The sequence below is a fragment of the Hoplias malabaricus genome, chromosome Y, assembly GCF_029633855.1.
Source record: "Hoplias malabaricus isolate fHopMal1 chromosome Y, fHopMal1.hap1, whole genome shotgun sequence".
Classification (NCBI taxonomy): Eukaryota; Metazoa; Chordata; class Actinopteri; order Characiformes; family Erythrinidae; genus Hoplias; species Hoplias malabaricus.
This window is the reverse complement of record NC_089820.1, coordinates 17,080,274-17,100,007: the sequence shown is the minus strand read 5'-3', so window position 1 is coordinate 17,100,007 and position 19,734 is coordinate 17,080,274. Positions and strand designations below refer to the sequence as shown.

At 36.4% G+C, this 19,734-nt stretch overlaps 1 protein-coding gene across 2 annotated transcripts; it reads left to right on the top strand.

The window, feature by feature from the left end:
* The first annotated feature begins 302 nt into the window (after positions 1 to 302).
* Positions 303 to 19,562, top strand: LOC136679192 (tetratricopeptide repeat protein 37-like). Of its 2 annotated transcripts, none has more exons than XM_066657579.1 (40): positions 303 to 616; positions 704 to 847; positions 1,086 to 1,177; positions 1,263 to 1,338; positions 3,239 to 3,382; positions 4,010 to 4,108; positions 4,197 to 4,305; positions 4,664 to 4,804; positions 5,040 to 5,141; positions 5,324 to 5,448; positions 5,554 to 5,640; positions 5,775 to 5,878; positions 6,172 to 6,298; positions 6,588 to 6,767; positions 6,850 to 6,974; positions 7,060 to 7,310; positions 7,472 to 7,574; positions 7,698 to 7,880; positions 8,246 to 8,390; positions 8,473 to 8,551; positions 8,643 to 8,704; positions 8,787 to 8,843; positions 8,963 to 9,031; positions 9,127 to 9,201; positions 9,290 to 9,431; positions 10,312 to 10,405; positions 10,520 to 10,597; positions 10,690 to 10,814; positions 10,990 to 11,113; positions 11,202 to 11,426; positions 12,398 to 12,470; positions 12,608 to 12,661; positions 12,747 to 12,858; positions 13,353 to 13,481; positions 13,651 to 13,775; positions 14,395 to 14,559; positions 15,139 to 15,291; positions 16,834 to 16,964; positions 18,009 to 18,138; positions 18,584 to 19,562. In XM_066657579.1, exons 1-40 carry the CDS (start codon positions 527 to 529, stop codon positions 18,653 to 18,655), a joined length of 4,701 nt encoding a protein of 1,566 aa, XP_066513676.1. In that variant the 5' UTR covers positions 303 to 526; the 3' UTR covers positions 18,656 to 19,562. The 2 variants fall into 2 exon arrangements, with proteins under 2 accessions (XP_066513676.1, XP_066513675.1); XM_066657578.1 differs by having other exon boundaries at positions 1,260 to 1,338.
* Positions 19,563 to 19,734: the final 172 nt, after the last annotated feature.

The window sequence follows — 19,734 nt, the reverse complement described above, 5'->3', positions numbered from 1 at the left end:
GCAATAAGCCTGTGTTATGTGACTGCCTACTGTTATAAAAGCCGATATTAATATACATTGCCCGTGTATGTAAAGGACATGAGAAATAAAGTCCGACTTAACGTATTATATATGGAGGTAGGGAGTAGGGGGTAGGGGGTAGGGAGCAGGGAGCAGGGAGCATGGCGCATGGCGCATGGAATAGGGAGCATGGAGTAGGGTGTAGGGAGCATGGAGCATAGTGTAGGGTATAGGGTTCAGGGAGGAAGGATCAAGTTAAAATTGTTAAATGGCGCATGCGCAACTCACTGGTGGATGAATCAGGTTATGTGCTTTAGCTGGAATTTGGGTTGTAGTATATGACTGTTATTTTACTCTTATATTACTGTGTTTTAGTGTTGCAAATGAAGGTTGCGTTTTGAAGTGTACTGCATTACTGAGGTCCTCTTTTATTTCATTTCCCTATGTGGCTAGTTAGCTGGTCGGTTGCTAACAGACAACACCAACAGGAACTTTATTGTCGGTTAAACTTGATTTTTCAAAGAAAATGTCAAGTAAAGAAGTGAAGTCGGCTCTTAAAAGTGCCAGAGAAGCTATTAAGAACAAGGAGTTTAAAGAAGCTCTGAAGCATTGTAAGGTGAGCATTAACTACAGCCTGACAGCAACAGTTTGCCAGTGTGGTTGTCTCAGATAAAAAAAATAAGCCTATGTTCGTAATCTCCAGGCTGTTTTAAAGTTGGAGAAGAATAACTACAATGCCTGGGTGTTCATTGGAGTTGCGGCTGCAGAGCTGGAGCAGCCAGATCAGGCCCAGAGCGCCTACAGAAAAGCGGCCGAACTGGAGCCCGAGCAACTGCTGGCATGGCAGGTTGGTAACTGTTATTGTATGGCATTGCTTTATAGATGTGTGGCTGTGTCCGTTTGCTTTGCACAAGTGACGAACTAAATTTCCTACATGTAGTGATGGTGAGATGAAGCAAACTGGCAAAGATAAAGTACTGTAGCTGATGTTCGTATAAGTAAATGGGTTGTTCATTTGTGTTGCTTTATGACTTGCTGTTATTTACCACGGTGTATGTTAATTGTATCGTTAATCTCTTTTACAGGGCCTTGCAAATCTGTATGAAAATAGTGACCATGAAGACTTCAAAGCTGAACTGCCCAAAATCTATCAAAAACTCATAACATTATATGAAATGTAAGTGCGTTTGTGATGCACCTTTTATTTAATTTTTTTATTTTTGGTATTAAACCTTATGCTCTTTGCATTTTGGTATCAGCAGCTCAGACAAGGTCAGATGCTTTGAAGTGAGCAAGAAGTTGGTGGACATCTATCAGGCAGAAAAAAATTATTTACAGGTCAGTATATAACAATGTTGGGATTTTCACAATTGTTTTATTTATTTGACACTTATAATGCTGATTATATGCAGAGATATTCTTAGCATAGAGTATGATGTGTTAAAGGCTGCCCAAGACCCAAGCAGATGTGGAAAGAGTAATATATATTCTAGTTCTATAAGATATTATATATTCTATAATTCTATAATATTCTATAAGAGTAGAATATTGTAGTCAAGTAAAAGTACTGATACTTTGAAAAGTACAAGAAAAATTACTGGTCTGAAATGTACTCAAGTAATAGTAAAAAAGTAGTGCATTTGAAATTTACTTTTACTTTTTTAATAGTGTGTGTGGTGGGGTTTCTGCTCTATAAAAACAAAGTGATATAAACTTCAAACCAGTTGGTTTTAATTAATGGACTAATTTTACAAAGGAAATAAACTGCTCATTGAGAGGACTGAAGATATGAAAATGACTATTAAAATAGTTGGTGTTATGTTTCTATTCAACATCATTATTAAAGGGATATTTCTGTTGTTTTTAAGTGGATATATATGAAGTGCTTATGCCTAGTCAGTGTATGACCCGGAGTAGACGGTGTTCAGCTGTCTTTTAGTTCAGTCTTCCAGTCTGCTCCTGTGAACTGGAAGCCTGCTGTCTACTATAGGTAATACATTTACTTATCAAATGTACTTCATACATACCCACTTAAAAACAACAGAAATAATATATATTTGAAGGTTGCTAGCTAGATTTTATGAATCTCTTGATTAAATTGTCATAGCAACCTGACGCTTCAGTGAAGTATTTTAATACACACATAATTTCAAGAACACACTAATGCAACAAAATATAAATATATTAATATACCATTTATTATATTAAATATGTTTATGTATTAATAGCATTAAATTGTTTTTATTATAAAAAATGATTTGTTTATTATTTTTCTACAAATGTAACAGATTCAAATATAAAGTGACAAAAGAAATCAGTAAACATTTGCTTATTTTGTAAACAACAGTAAATTACCAATATTCTGATTTTCTATAAACTAAAAAATGTAGCATAAAAATGTACCACACAACCAAAGTGCAGAAAATGTAGTGTGTGCATATTAACAGCAAAAGGAAACAATTATACAAAAAGTAACCTTAGATCTTCACAGTAAATAACAAAACAAACAAAGAATAGTTGCTAGTTGTTTATCATTTAATAAATATGACGATATTATCGTGATGGCACAGTCCTAACCAACCAGCTAATTTGAGCCTCTTACAGAAATAGGAACACTTATTTTTAACTCCCAGTGCAATGGTACAATTATTATTACTATTTTTTAATGTACCTGTACATACTCTACATGCACAGGTTTGATGTTGGGTTTTTATGAGCAGCTAATTCTCTCTTGGCAAACACAGCTTGCACTGCATTATAAAGATGTCACATTTCTTGCGCTTGAAGCCGAAGTTGTCTCTTAAATATTGCAGGGATTCATTTTTTCTTTTTTCTTTTTTGATTTTCCAGTGCTAAATTCTATTTGTTTTTCTTGCATTTTTATTTACATTTTTACTCAGTAAATGTGATTTGAAATGTAGTGAAGTACAATACTTAAAGCAAAATGTACTTAAGTACAAGTAAATTTACAGATTAAAAAAAAAACTACTTCTAGTACAAGTACACAAAAAATCTACTCATTTACAGTTACGCGAGTAAATGTAATTTGTTACTTTTCACCTCTGGACCCAAGAATAAATGGTCATTTTCTTACCCACATCATCTTAAAATAACCGTGTAAGACAAACTGATGCAGTCTATAATACTTCAGAATCCACATTGTTAAATGCATCTCTAATATGAATTAAAGGGCTAAAAAACCTGGTCTTGTATTTGTGTGTTGTCTTGTTTTGTACAGGTAGCAAGAGTGTGGCGGCGGCTCATTCAAGTGAGAGAGACAGAAGAAGGTGTGGAGGTCTTTGAGCTGGGGGAACTATGGAGGGAAATGACCAGGTTGCTGCTGGGCAGTGTAGAGCAGCAGGACAATGAGACTCAGCAACATGTAGGTGAAATGTGATTATAAATAATAATATGGATTATTAAAACATGTAATACATAGTATAAATCTGTGTTATTTATATACCTTTGTATATCATCTTATGACCTTGATCCTACATTTATTGCTGATTTATTAATTTTGTTTAATTCATTATTTTTTAAATGTATGATTTTAACTTTAAAATCATGCTGAAATCGAAATGACACTTTTACTATGTTGTTTCTTAAAGTCCTAGGTTATAATATGTAAGATTCATTGTGTTATGCTTAAAATTAAATGTATTTCATAAACATTAACTAAAATATAAGTTTTTCTCCCTTTTAAAACAACTTATGAGTTGTGGGTATGTCAGAAAGCTCATACAAATGATGAAGAATTCTATTACACCATGGTGTAATTTTAAACTACAATATAAACACCGGTTTGTCACTATCCAATCAAAATTTGATGTGTTCATTCCTAAACAAGTCCTGTTTTACCCAGAAGTACATCAGAGTAAACAGTCACAATACATTCTCATTTCTGTTTCATGCTGAATTTATAGTGTGTTCAAAAGTAAACATAAGTAATACTACTTCAATGGTATTTAGATGTTACTTTTCAGTTTACTTTTTGTTGTTTTATTTACAGCTACTTTCTGCCTTTGAAAAAGCTCTTCAGCTAACAGAAAACATACCAAGTGAAGATCACAGACAACTCACACAAGATTATATTACATGTCTTTCAAAGGTAAGTGATTGAAATATCTTGTTTCTGCGTTACTGTGAATAAAATATGTAAATTTAATTTAAATACATACATTTTCTTTTAATTCTAGCTCCCTCATGAAGTTGTCAAGCTGAAAGAGGTTTGTGAGGCCACACTCACCTTATACCCAAAATGTCCATATCCTCTAGAAGTACTAGGAGAGCATTATTTAATAACAGGTAAGGGACTACAGTGGTAGAAGATATAAATTGATATTACCTTTCTATATTATACCAGAACCAATATTCATCTAGAAGATATAAATTATTAGGAGAAAAATATGATTTTTCTGCATCTAATTTTAATGGATGCTGTGATCAATAATCACAATGATGCACTAGTTATGCAGCTTTATTGGCAGTCACAATGTGTTCATTGTTAGCAATCATTTTTTGGCACAAGTGTAATACAGAAGTATTAAGGTTTCAAAAAATGTTTGCTCTTGTTTCTCATCAATGTGGCATAAACTCTGTAGTGTAGATGACAAATGTTTGATTTACATATAATGTTGTGTTTCTTACCTGTGTGCTTGGTTAGGTGACTGCAGTGAGGATGCTGTCAGCTGCTACACTCGTCTGCTGGAGCTAGACCCAGTCAGTTCACTAGCCCATTTTGGCCTGGGCTCAAGGTCCCTTCAAAACAGGAAATATGAGGATGCAGCCAAAAGTTTTGACCTTGGTGTGGATGCTGTTGTATTCTGAAATCTTGTGTATTAAATTCATATATCATACATCATAGAACGAAAAAAAAACTGCTTCAGTTTTACGTAGCTGAAAAGCAGCAGAATGATCTAAAATGATACAGAAATCTACCTATACTTAGTTCAGAACATTGTTGTATCTGCTGTTCTCTGTCTCATGATTTTAGAGAAATTTCCTGTGGCGGCTTTGTAATAATATTCTTATCTTTGCAGGGCTAAAGCGGAAACGCTCCAGCATCATTGGCTGGTATGGCCTTGCTCAGGCTGAACTGAAATTGCACAAATATTCTGACAGTATCATGTCTTCCAGTCAAGGTACAATTCTACTTTTTTCCTGATCTGCACCACACACTCCCCCTATTAAAACAAGTTTTGAATGTATACTTAGCTTCAAAAACAGCCTTTTTTGGATGTAATGCTTTGGTAGAAATGTGAAACCTGGAAAGGGAATCAGTAGCCCTGGCTTGTGTGTCATACTATACTGGTGTGTATTCCAGGGTTAATTGTCAGTACAGGGAATGATGAAGGCTGGACCCAGAAGCTGCTGAGGCTGAAGCTAGAAGCTCTTGTAAAAGTTGGAACAGAGCAGAGTTCAAAAGAAGCTCTGGCGATACTTTCTCAGGTACTATTACACTAGCAGGTTCCTGTAGATTTTTCTATGTTTCATTGTGCTGTGATTCAGCTTATGGTTCTGCTGTTTGCCTCACAGCCAGTGATTCTCTTTTAGATGTCAGATTCCAGAAATGATCCTGCATTGTTAGCATTAAAAGGAGGGGCCTTTTTGCAAATGGGACAGCTTGAAGAAGCCATTCAGGTATGAAAATTTCCCTTTTTCCTTGTGTTTCAGGATTCCTTGTGTTTTTTTTCCCTATAGGGTGTTTCCTAATTTCATGTAACAAGATAAAAACAAAAACAAATAACATTTTCTAAAATAACTTTTTTGTAAAGGTTTCTTCTGAGCTGCTCGGCTCTCACCCTGGCTCAGTTGAGGGTTTAATCCTACAAGGGCTGGCACATGCAGCTAAAGAAGAGCACCAGCAAGCAGAACAGAGGTAAGTGTAAATCATCTTTTATTTATTGTTATTGAGGCTAGGACTACATCCAGTTATACAGTATTAGATTTAAAAAAGTTACAGTACAAGAATCTATGGGATTATATTGAAAAAATGTATTTGGTCATTTAGCCAATGCAACATGGCATGAGGAGTTGCATATTTATTTATTTTTAATCCCCTGTCCCACCCTAATTCAGGCCATTCGTTGTCAGACTTGTGCAAATACAAGAGAGCATATCTTCACACCACATGCCGTAAAGGTTTTTGCATGTTTCTTCTTTGTCTCAAAGGTTTTTAGAAGCTCTGGCTCAAACACCGGATAGTGGAGAGGTCTATTTTCTCCTGGGGAAACTGTACTGGAGCATGGGGGAAGAAACACGGAAAGACCGCAGCAAAGCACACACGCATCTACTGAAGGTGGGGTGCTACAATTCTCAGCTATTTTCTTCTTTTGTATATTGTTTGTTTGAAATTAGTTATTAAATTTAATGTTTTTTTTTTTACCAATATAAGAAGGCTTGTGTTATTGGTATATTTATTTTTATTAAACCTGTTCCATTAATATGCATATTTGATCATTCAGTGTAAATTCAAGTGTTTTATCAAAGAATTACTTTGAACTGAAGAAATAATATTAATAGAATTAAAGAGCGATTAGCGACTTGTGTCTGTTTACTCATTACTTGTCATTACGTTATCTTTACAGGCTGCAAAGCTGGATCCACATTTGGGTTCTGTGTTCCGCTACCTTGGTCATTACTACAGAGAGGTGGCCAAGGATGTGTGCAGAGCCAGAGGCTGCTATAAGAGAGCATTTGAGTTGGACTCCTCCGATGAAGAGTCTGGGGCTGCTAGTGTGGACCTCAGCATGGAGCAGGGTGACATGGTATGTTTTTCTCTTCAGCCTGGCATAAGAAAGGTGACACGTGCTGGTGTGTATTTGACCATTGGTATTGTCTCTTCTTTAGGAATCTGCCTTAGAGATTCTGCAGTCAGTGATAGAGAGAGCTACACCTGGTTCAGCCAAATGGGCCTGGATGAGAAGAGGTCTTTACCACCTTAAAGTGGCTCAGCATTCACAGGCTATTGCAGAGTATGAGTTTTGCATTTTAATCAACAATGTATGCTTCCTAACATAAGATATATTTTATTTATGCCATGTTTATTCTTTCCTACAGTCTTCAGGCTGCACTGCGGGCTGACCCTCAAGATTGGGTTTGTTGGGAGTGTTTAGGAGAGGCCTACCTCAATCGTCACAGTTTTACAGCTGCCCTTAAAGCCTTTGGTAAGGCCCATCTGCTCCAGCCCAACTCCATCTACAGCCTATACCAGGCTGCTGCAATCAAACAGACCCTGGGCAGGTTTAAAGAGGCTGCAGGAGAGTACCTACAGATTATATCCACAGAAGAGTATGTGCCAGCATTAAAAGGTGAATGTGTGTTTTTGGAGCTCTGTTTCTATTCAAATTGCAGTCACAATATTTAGATTTCTTCAAAATCTTTTGATGTTCACTGAAAATTAAATTACTGCTAATGAATTGAATTATTGCTGTAGCATAATAACCATTGCCTTATTTACTTTTACTTTTAGGTTTTGGTGAATGTCTTTTGGCCATGGCCAAGACTGCGATGCAGGACTGCCTTGATGGCAAAGCAGTAGACCTGATACAGGAAGCAATCAAATATTTGTTTAGGTAATGTATCTGTGAGCAATTTTATTCTGTGTCTACTTCATTTTAGCAAGTCTGTGTGGAAAAGGCAAATAATATTTTGATGTGCCTTAATGCAGAGGAGTTTTGTATCTCCTATATGTGCAGGGCAGTACAGAAGCGTTCTGACCTCTCGTGTCTGTGGAAACTACTAGGGGATGCCTGCACCAGCTGCAGTACAGTGTCTCCTAATCGGGTCAGCGTGCTGGTGTCAGGGGCTCTATGTGGAGCAAACCCTCCAGATGAAGACCATGTGCTAAACCAAAAACAACTACTCACTCTTGGAGAGAGGTGGGCCACCCCACTTTTACTTGTACACAAGCTGTGGAGAGATTCATTAAATACACTGTTGTATGTCTTATCTATATCTATATGTTTAAATTCACATTATTGCAGAGGGAAATATTTATTATTTATATAATAATCCCTCCCTTTTTTTAAAAAAAAAAATATTTTTTATTTTTTATTCCAAGTAATTCTGGAGCATTTGAACTGGTCCATTTATCATGAAGTTTTCACACAATGTGAAGGACAGCCACTGTGTCCAAAGGATGTAGTGTGTGTGTGTGTGTGTGTGTATATGCCACCTTCAGATTTAAATATTGAGTTTGGAACATGTGCTTTAAACTAAACATTTTGTAACTTCTTTGTCTCAGATGTTATGGTCGAGCTCTGAAAATAATGGCACAGGCTCCAAGCCTCTGGTGTGACCTGGGTCTTAATTATTATCACCAGTCCAGACTACTCCTTTCACAGCAGACACATCAGGATGCACAGCCACTGCTGGAGAAAGCCCTTCAGGTATTCCTTCTGATTTAGATCACTATAGAAATAAGATTACTTAAATTTAACTTTTGTGTTAATTTCTGTGATCTTTTTGTAGTGTGTTAAAAAGGCAGTGATGCTGGACAGTGGGAATCATACTTACTGGAATGCATTAGGAGTGGTAGCTATGACTAAAGGTAAAATGAGCTTATGTTTGTAGTTGTGATACAAAGATTTCTTTCCATTCAATATTTAATATTAGTCTTTTTTATGTGCTTTATTCCTAAGGGATTGAAAATTTTGCTCTTGCACAGCACTGCTTCATCAAGTCAGTCAAAGTGGAAGCAAATGTAAGTGTTAGACAAATAACATGATTTCAATATGGTTATGTGTTCAGTAGTACAATTGAAGATATTACTGGTTTATTTTCAGAATGTTGTGGCATGGACAAACCTTGGAACTTTGTATCTAAAGAAGGGCAACATTGAGGCAAGTTGTGCTTTTTTTTGCTTTAATGTTTAGATGCATATATTTATAGAGAGTATTGTACATGCCATTGCACTGTGTTTATACGTTTGTTGGTAATAACATTTTCATTTCCTTATTAGCTTTCACATGAAGCTTTTAAAATTGCCCAGTCTCTGGAGCCACTGTATGTCAACTGTTGGATTGGACAGGTATAATTAAACATATAAAAGGCAAGGCTTTCATTTATTGTGCCCCTTACTTTCTAAAATCTATAGCTAACCATTTCTCTCTTTCTATACCATAGGCTCTTATTGCTGAGACTGTAGGAAGCTATGACACTATGGACTTATTCAGACACACTACTGAGCTAAGCACTCATGTACGAGTTACACGTTATAGGACATGATTTCTGTAATAATATTTTCATTCTGAATACTCATTTATTAATGTGTATTTGTGGTCATTAGACTGAAGGAGTGAAGGGTTATGCCTACTGGGTCTGTTCCACTCTACTAGACAAGAGTAATCGAAGCTCTGAGCTCTATCGCTACAACATAGTTCAGATGAATGCTGTCTCAGCTGCACAGATGGCTTTAAGCAAATACACAGGTAGAGTACAACTCGCACACATCTATATAAAAATATGCTTAAAATATCAAATACACTAATACAGTGGTACTGGCAGTGGAACCCATCCACATTTATGATAGCTGTAAGCTAGAATGCAGACACACATGCAGGGGCACTGCTAGGATAACATGATGGGCCCTACATCCATCATCAGATGGAGGCAAGGGGCAGGGAGGATGAGCACAGCACTTTTTCTTGGACAGGGCCTGTACGTTGCATGACGGACTGAAAAAATAAGTGGATACAGCAGATGCAAGCAAAAGTACATCAGTTCAAATGAATCGTTCAGTAAAACAAACCCAACTAATCTGTTTTTATCACAATTGTATTTTAAAGATTGAATATAAAACTAAATTAAAATAAACTTAAAAGAACCATAAAACATGTATGCACAGTGTGTACTTGATTAAAGCTGCTGGCGCCATTTCACCAATGGGGGCGTCTTAGGCAGTATCTGTTAATACAAATTTATGTATATGTTTACCCTGATAACAATGTGGATATAAAAATGTATGAAATGTTAAAATTGAGGATCCTCTTGGATTATCACCAAAGAGAGCATTTATTGGTGTTTTATGAATGTAGTAAATAAAATGTCTTTTCAGCTCAGCGTTACACTGTGTTGCATTATGTTCCTCTGGAGTACAATAAGTACATAATCAAATATTGGCCAAATCAGAACATCTAATTCTAAGCAGTGTTAATGCAAATACCATTTTGTTTCCAAAATCACTGTACATGTATTGTTTTCCATTCAAATCATTGTACATGAAGAATTGCTAAGCTTTACTTTGACATCATCTCAATAGACAGTGATCATGTATTGCTGTTTGAGTGACCCACCTTTGTACATTTTCAGAGAGGATTCAGACAGACACAGATGCATTTGTTATGCTGGGCTTTCTAAATGAACACCTACAACTGAAGAAGCAGGCCTCTGAGGCCTATAAAAGGTAGGCACAAGGGCTAAAGTCCTAATACATTAAGTATTTACAAGTTGTTAATTCATTGGGAATTTTGTTTTTTTTTACCCTTGTACACAAATCTGAGTGTCATTTCTCTGTTAGAGCTGTGGAGTTGCTCCAGAACAGCTGCCTCACTGAGGAACTCAACTTTACTCGTAGAGGCTATGCACGGGCTCTCTGGTACGCCTCAAAAACTCAATGTCATGTCTTACTAGTTAACACCTATGGAATATTGAGCTGATTTTAATGGAAATTTGTATTTCTAAATGTAGTGACACAGGGCTGTGGGAGGAGGCAGTTCACCATTACTCTTCCACTTCGTTAGAGGAGCTGCATGATCTCACTGGTCTGGCTCTGGCTTGTTGCAGAGGAGGACGCCTGCAAGAGAGTGTAGACGGTAAACACAGTTTGTTTTTAAGATCTGTTCATATTAACGATACTACATTTTTATTTGGAATCATGATTTATAATCGTAATATGTGATATCTAGCCTTCATTACTAGGGTACTAGGACATGCTAGCACATATAACATTTTCAAATTTCTGTTGTTTTTTTTTGGATTTTGTTGTAGCCTATGAGAAGGCACTTGCAGTTGCCTCGACCGAGAAAGAAAAAGCCTATATTCTGACGGCTTTAGCTTTACTGCAACACAGACTAGGAAACATGGACACAGCAAAAACTCTGCTATTCAAGTGGTGAGTTAAGTTGTCAGCAACCAGAATACTTCTGCACTTGCCATGTGTGTCAAGGTCTAATCTTCATTGTCATTTGTCCTCCACACAGTTCTTTGCTTAAGGAGCCAGTTCCTGAGAGTCTGGTTTGTCTTTGTGCTCTGGGCTTAGTTCATGAGGATGTTACACTGGCAAGCGCTGCTCTCTCTGAGTTGTTGAAGCTGGAAGGAGCACTAGGAGGCGCTGTGGAAGAGCGCTGCCTTCTCACTTGCACCCTGTTGGCCTTGCAAGGCAACTATAGCTCGGTGCAGAGAGAGGCCTCTAGAGCTGTGTTCAGGTACATGCCGAAACTGCTGGAAGTTGCACTTTCATTCTGATCCAAGAGCAGTTTAGGAAATCCATTTTTTTTGGTTAAGCCCAAGATATTATGAGCTAAAAGAAAAATAGAGCTTGGTAAAGAGAATTAATTCTTTGGTTACTTATATATTTAAATGCAGGGCCTCAAATGTTATTTCCATCTTAAGAGAAATATACAAAATAAATTACCTTTGTTGCAAAGGCTGAAATATACGGATCTAATATTCTATAATATGCAGATTCTCCCTGCATGTACCATTATGTTGTGCATCTCTAAATGGGCTTTTAAATCTATTGCAGAACTGAAAACCTCAATTAATTATAAAGATCTGTAAAATCATAACCACAATTCAAAGTAAAAAGCTAAAACAAATGCAGCATCTTTCTCAAATCTCTATGCATTGTCATAGTAACGTAACAAAAAAAATAGTTTTTTGCCAAGGACATGTTTTGCTGTCAGTCAAAAACATTCATTAGGATATTACAAACCACACCTTTCACAGGGAAGTCTGATGAGTACATTTTGACAATTTTGAGGCATGTTTTATCACATTTCTAATTTGTATTTTCTATTTAGTCTTTGATGAATGATACAAAATGATGCAGGGGCTTTTATGAGGTGATAGAATTTCTTTAAGTAAACTTTCCTTTATTATTACCTAGGCTGAAATGTGAGTGACCTTGTGTGAATGTCTTTGTTTGAAGTCTTCAAAACAATTCAGACACTTGAGAGCCCTTGCCTAATGCCTAATCAGTCTAATTAATTAAACAACTCATTAGTTAATTAAAATGAGTTGATTAAATGGCCAGATTGTGAAAAATGGTACCTGAGCTCACTGCTAAGCATCGTATTTCCTATGGTGTAGTTCTTATATATAGATATTGCTGGGCGCATCATTATTTTATAGCATATGAATCTTGACATTTCTACCTCACCATTTGTTGAGACAGAAACCCAGGAAATCCATCTCTCTGGGCTCTTTTGTCCAGACTGGTGCCACAGTACACTCCCAGCAAAGCTGATGTAAGTGTCTTAGAGCCAGTCTGAATCTTATATCAATTAACCTGCATGTTCATTTCCAATTAATAACAAACATATTAAATACAATTTATTGAGGACTTGGTCTGAGGGGATTCATAAACTCTCTTATTTTCAACCAGGGAGGAGCTGTAGCAGGCAGTGTGGCATGCCATGCTAGCATGACTCTGGGAAAGGTGAGTTTAAGTGTGTATTCACTTTCAAGGAAATTTTAGACTATCTGGGCTTATGTCTTTAACACGTTTTGCTCATGGGTTTTAGAGGGCACTGCTGTATAGTGGAGTGAATCAGTTGGCCTCTGGCAGACACTTGGGGGAAGATAGGCGGAGAAATGCTCTAAAGACCATCCAGAGAGCTGTGCTTCTTTGCCCTGGTGAGTTTAGATGACAGAAAGAAAGAGAAAGAAAACAGATCTGTCTATACTGTAAGTGTATTAAATTTGTGCATCATGGGTAAAATAAAATAGGTGATGAATGCAGTGGTCATTACTTGTGTCCTGGTTATCAATACGCATTGGCACTTGTACATTTTTTTGGGAATGTATTTATCTTAATTTAAAGCCATATTTATTATTCTGGTTTTTTACATATTCTCACCAGAGTGTGCTTTGAAAGATGCATGCTTTCACAATCAGTATTTTTTTTCTGATCAAACTGAGCTTTAGAAGCTTTGGGGTAACATTGTTTAAGACAAGCATCAACTTGTCGAGTGAAGTGTATATGAAGATGTAGGTTTCAGTAATCAATAATAGTTTCTGGAGCAAGCCTGGCCGAACAATCCTCCAGTTTTGGGCAGCTGGTAGTCTTTCAGTGATGTATATGTGCTGTCTGGTGAGTATTAATGATTTTTTTTCTTTCTATCTTTTAGATGATCCAGCAGGGTGGGCAGGGCTTATGGCTGCTTGTCACACTGAGAACACAGCATGTGCTCTTTCAGGCTCCACCCCTTGTAGAGAGGGTCTGGAGAAGGCACTTATGACCATGGTGTCAGCGAAAGGTCAGTGAGCATTAAGTTTAATGGTTATTTTATATTAGCAGATGCTCTTAGATACCGCTATTAACTTAAAGCTATTACTTATCGGTTATTGTCGGTTATCAGCCCAAATTTGCTTGGTGTGTGTTCTTGTTTGTTTGCTGACTGTGTCCTGTACTGTGTTATCATGCAGTGAAAGGCTTGCCGAGGGAGGACTTCCCATTGGCTCGGGCTCTTGAGAGCTGGACTCTGCAGCAAACTGTTTCTGTTCTCAAACAGAGCAGCCAGTACGATGAAGCTGAGGCCCTCTGTTCACAGGTCGCTTGTTTTCCCTTTTGTGAATTGTACTATTTTTCTGACTATTACTGAATACTAATTGTAATGCTAATTGTAATGCTATCCGGAAATAAGAATGTGGAAATACATAAATATATAAATGAAGAACTATGGAAATGAATACCTAAAGAAATGTTTTAAAATGTAAATAAATATATGTAGAAATGCATAAATGTAGAAATGTTAGTAAATACACATAGAAAAAAAATTAGGAAATTAATTTATGCTTATTTTCAAAAACTTTTATATATCTACTTATCTTTTTATATATTATTTAAACTTTCATCACTGGTCAGCCCATCTCTCATCCCCTATGTGTGGGCCACATGTGCAGACGGGGCAGTGTAACCTTCATTTTTATGGCTTTGGCATTAGCAACATGAACGAGTGTCAGAGCCATTATATCTGTGAATGAGTCCTATCTGTCTCCGAACACACTTTCACCTTTATCCTGCTCTTTTTTTTGGATGTTATTCTGAGACTTTAGGCTTTTCTTCTTTTATTGTAACTCACTGCTGATTCTGTTTTTGCTGTACTACATGAATTCTGCTTTAGTTATAGAAATACATAGTTAAAGGTTTGTGTTGCTTGGGTGTCATAGGTTTTGAACATTTCACCAGAGCATCCTGCAGTGTTCCTGTTGCTGAGGCAGGTTCAGTGTGAGCGCCTCCTGCTGTCTGATACTGGTAAATGTATATCAGCCACAGTGTTGGATCAGCTCAGTGCCGCTGTCATGGCCAACCCTAACTCTGTGTCTGCCTGGCATGTGAGTAGCACATCACATTAACTGACTGGTCAAACTAACTCTACTAGAGTATGCAGACAGTTTCACGTCCCTAATTTACGATTTTATTAATAATAGCCAGTACACATGCACTTTGTGTGTTTAAATCTGTTTAATTTAAATCTGAATGTATCTGGTAAGTAGTGACTTCAGTTAGTAGACATATGATTGTGGTTTCCAGTTTATTTAAGCAATCTAAAAAGGGGAACATTTTTAGTAAATATGAATATTGGATGTAGGTACATATTTACCATCAATTTTGCCAGCTAGAATCATTTTTAAATTTTCTTGCAACTTTTATTATATCTATGGAGATATTCTGTTTGCTAGAGAACTTTGATCTGCTAAAATATTGTGCTGTAACATTGTTCTCACCATGAGCATATATGTATTTAACTGTACTAAATAAGAATGTTTTAAATGAGAATTTTATGAGTTCTCTTATAGACCTAACATGATACATAATATAAACCATTTAAAATGCTGTATTTGACATTTTCTTTAGTGTGTTTTAATATGCGTCTATTTCTGTTCTCGTTCATTTCTCTTTTTTTCTTGCAGTGGCTGGCTGAGGTTTACCGTTCCCAGGGTTTACTGGCTCAGGCCTCGGTGGCCCTCAGGCAGTCTCTCCAGTTGGCCTCTCAGCTAGGCCACTACAGTGGAAAGATTGGTAGCCTTCTCCGACTGGCCCTGCTTGCTCTTGCCCCATGCATGGTGAGTATTGGTGTTCACGAACATATTTTTTTCCACAAATATATATTGTGTGTGTACATATATATATATATATATATATATATATATATATATATATATAAATCATATTCAGGGCGCTGCATTACATGTTTCTTTAGGTTACATAGGTGTACATTTCATATTATAAGTTAAAAAGACTCCTTTGTACATAATGATCCTTTGCAGATATTTAAAACTTTTATAAATATTATCACAATATGACTGTTTATTTATTTATTTTTTAAAAATCTTTCCTTTCCAAATAATGGATAATTGTCTTGCTAGATTGACCATCTAATTAGTAACAAAGACAACTGTGAACAAAACTGAACATATTGCTTTATTGTTGGTGTAATGAGTAGTGCTACATTGCAGTTTATTCTATGCATAGCAGTAGGAAAAGTTAACCAGGAGACAACTGCACACAGACACAGAACAAATGCCCTGTGTTGCCTGCTGCAGTTAGACACTGAAGTGAAGGCAGACTGGAGAGTCACATTATTGTTGCTGACAGTAGAGCAATGGAAAAGTAAACAGCTCAAGCTGACAGGAAGATCAGCAGAGCTCTTGTCTCTACATCAAACTACAGTGCTTGGATGGATAGATCCTGCCAGCAATAAGCTCTCAGCAGAGGTGTTAAAAACAGTTTTTCATTGCAGAGAAACTCTGACAATGAAATTAAGAGGTTGACCCCTTAGAAATGTACTTAAGCAAATGTGCAGGGTAATTTATTAATAAATACAATTATTTAATTTGTAAATAAAAATCTTTCTTTGTAAGTAATCTATATAATATTTTTTACAGAAAGGGTTTGAAATTGTTTGTATATAGAGAGAGAGCAATGTTGGGAAAAATACAAAATACATATTCTTATATTTTAGATTAATTTAAAGATTAATTCCCATATTTCATGCATATACAGCAAGTGCTTTATATGTTTGATAATTGATGACTCCTAGCAAGATGGAAAAAAAGGTGTATATTGGCATCTATGTAGCATTTATAATTTATAATATAATATATTATAATATAATTTATAATATTTGTAGTCACAAAACTATTTCAGACAGTATGCCCCCCAGTCCCTACAAGGCACTAATTGGTCTCTTTCTCCTCACTATACTTTCCTTCCCTTCCTTTCCACTCTTTCAGAGTGTGGTAATTATCCCTCTGTTTCAGCTGAATTTCACTATCTTTTCAAGCTGATTAGCTTTATCCCTAACCACCAATTAGAGTTGCTGTTTGCCATTAGATGGAATTGCTTCCTTATCATTTGTTACTCTATTTTCGTAATTCATAATATACATGCTAGTTTCCACAAAAATATATTTTGAGAAGCTTTTTGATAATATGACCTTGCCTTAAAAAACAGTGTATGTAAAATATTTAGCAATTTATTTAATTTCAGTTCATAGAACAGTAATTGAGCGTAAAACTGACAGTGACTGACAATAAAAGTGTGCAGACACTACAGTGACTAAGGTGTGTGTGTGTGTGTGTGTGTGTGTGTGTGTGTGTTTTCAGGCTGGTGTTGGAGGGGGTGAGTGGAAGGATCTTGTGCGGGATGCCTGTTCTGAGGTGCTGAAGCTAGGCCCTTCTCCTCCTGCTTTGCTCTTTCAGGCTTTGCTTCAGTTTTCCATCAAGATGAGTGCCAGGTAAGTGGAGGAGGAGACCTTAGCAGAATGTCTGTAACTGTGGAATACTTTTTTTCCAACCTTTTCTGAAGTGCTTGAGATTGCATGATGCCTATTGCCCTAGCCATGACATTTTATATTATGCCCACAAAACAATGCTCTGTGTGTGTGTGTGTAAACACAGTACTATGCAGAAGTCTTAGACACCTAAGATGATTATATATATTTATGCCTTCTCAGTAAGCGTGGTGCTTGTATAACGTTATATATAATCACAGTAAATACAAAAAATTATAATATATAACAAATAAAAAAATTTAAGACCATATTTTTTTTTCTATAAATTAGTAGGTGTGAGTGAGTTTGAAGAACAATGTTTTGTTCAGATTCTCCTTGCCTGAATTTTTATTAAATCAACAGCACACATTATTTAAAATCATTATTCATTAACCAGTAAAACTAAGTTTTGGATGATAACCTCAAATAATCTGGACTGCCACGAGGGGAGATTTGTAAAATGTTAACACACAGAATATCACACTTACTGGAATAATGATATTTGGTTTTATTCTAATGTTGGGCATCATTTGTTGGTTGTTTTTTGTTTTTAGCATATAAACACTTACTACTCAGATAAATAGCTTTTTAAATCTCGTAATATATAAAATGTAGTTCCATTTTGAAAATTATGTAATTCAGCATCTGCCCAGTGACTTTCATTTTATGTGAATTCCAATTGACAATTGGACAATTGTGAGGTTCCAAGGCAGTACCCATTTAAGTTCATACTTGTACCATGCTACAGGTGAAGCAGATATTTGGCAGAAAAATACTGAATCTTTTAGTAGATAAATCCATTAAAATGCACAGAAGCTATATTATTATACATTGATTCTCTAAGGCCTCTTTTAAATAAGCTCACATAACCCCTTTGTTTGACCAAATGAACACCCATTTAGTTAGTTGGAGGAAGCTTTGCTGTCAAATGTCCCATAAATATTCACTTCTCTCACTATTCTCATTGTCTTATTTACCACTATATGTCCTGTGTGATCTGTCCTCAAGGGAAACGAGGCGTTTCTTGGAGAAGATTGTTTATGGCCCATGTTCGGGAGAGGCCAAAACAGTGGCTTCAGTGGCACGCTGGTACCTCCTACGCCACCTCCATGCCAAAGATGACCTACAGCTGATAGATGTAAGCACAAACATCTTATACTGACCAACCACATACGTATATTTAAGGCTGTGTCATGTTGAAGAGAATGACATGTTGTAATATGATGTTAGAGTGCCAAACAGGTTAAACTCTGATTGCATGAATTACACTGGTTGGTGATGATATGAAAAATGAATCAAAATGCATTATTTATTACTATTAAAATACAATCACTCTCTAACGAGAGCGTCTGAATAATCTGCCTCATGAGGACAGACGGCCAGAATTCTGCCTCCTTAAACAACTGTCCATGTAATCAGTGCCTGCTTAGGCAGCTCACTAGGCTTTGGGACAGACCTAAATTTCCCCTAAAGTGCAAAGCAAGAATGATTGATTTTTGCTCTTTCAAAGGAGTCATGAAGTTCTGTTTTGAAAGTGCTTTGAAAGATTTGGTCTAAGCATGTCTTTGGTTTCCTGTTTGTAGACCCTAATTTTGGAGGCTGAAGCAGCTGGAGACTCAAGACTGCTGGAGTTCCACAAACGTCTCTATCCCTGAACATGCTTCCTACCAGACTCATCAACTCAGGACCATACAAATCTGTTAAAAATATAATAGCCAATACAGAAACTACATTCTTAAACTTCCCTCTTCTGCTTATGTCTTAACTTTCTACACATCATTCAAACACAGATTTACTCATCCTTCTTCAGTATCCATGACACCTTTGTATTGATCCGTGTAGATGACACATCTAAATAATTATATAGAAGCTCGTATGGATGCAGAAGATGAATGTGTTAACTGCTGCTTAATTATAATCTGTTTTGTATGGCTCTACTCTGTATGTACTTTGGAGACGATTTGGGACATTGCCTTCTTTACACACTCAGCTGACCTTAACAGTTTTGAGAGAGCTACAGGCTACTGCCGGGTTTGTTCCTTTTGCTGTGTAATAAAAACAAAAAAAAATGGAGCTGTCACCAGGCAGTAACTGCTATGAGGTAATCTTAAAGCATTGACTAGATTTTGGCACAGTGTCGATGGAGGGGCTGAATGCTGCATGGGAAATAAGTTCAGTGCGTGTTTTAATTGAAGAAAGCTTTGCCAAAGCAAAAAGGTTATTTCATTACCTACGCTGCCAATGGGGGGCGGGATCATGAAGGGAAATTTTCCTTGGGCAGCAACAAGTACTTAAATGGATATTATCATGGTTCAAGCCAGAAACCCAGACACTATATCTCTGTGCCAACACATTTGTCTTTTTTTTTTTTCCTTTCCCCCCCACTTCATTAAGTGCTCAACTGTTGGAAGGATTGATGCTGTCACATCTTGAAACTTGTATTAATATATTATACAAACAGCCAATAAAATCATGAAAATATTTAAAACCCAATGTGTGGGTATTTTTTACAAAATATGTTGTTAAAATTTGTTGAACACACTGCAGATTTTTATTTATTTTTTGGGCTGCATGCTTTTTGTCAAATAAAAGAACTGAGCAAATTAACAAAAACTGACAATGTTAAATTTCTTGTTTATTTATGGGAAGTTAGGTTTTCAGTGGGGACTAACCCTGTATTTTTCTGTAATAAATAATGAAAAGTAATAAAGCCAATGTATTAGCTTGGGGGCTG

Coding starts and splice junctions, on each gene's coding strand:
- LOC136679192 (XM_066657578.1), top strand. CDS start 527: ATGTCAAGTAAAGAAGTGAAGTCGGCTCTTAAAAGTGCCAGAGAAGCT. Junction 11,114..11,201: donor AAAACTCTGCTATTCAAGTG/GTGAGTTAAGTT, acceptor TCCTCCACACAG/TTCTTTGCTTAAGGAGCCAG. Junction 11,427..12,397: donor GCCTCTAGAGCTGTGTTCAG/GTACATGCCGAA, acceptor TTGTTGAGACAG/AAACCCAGGAAATCCATCTC.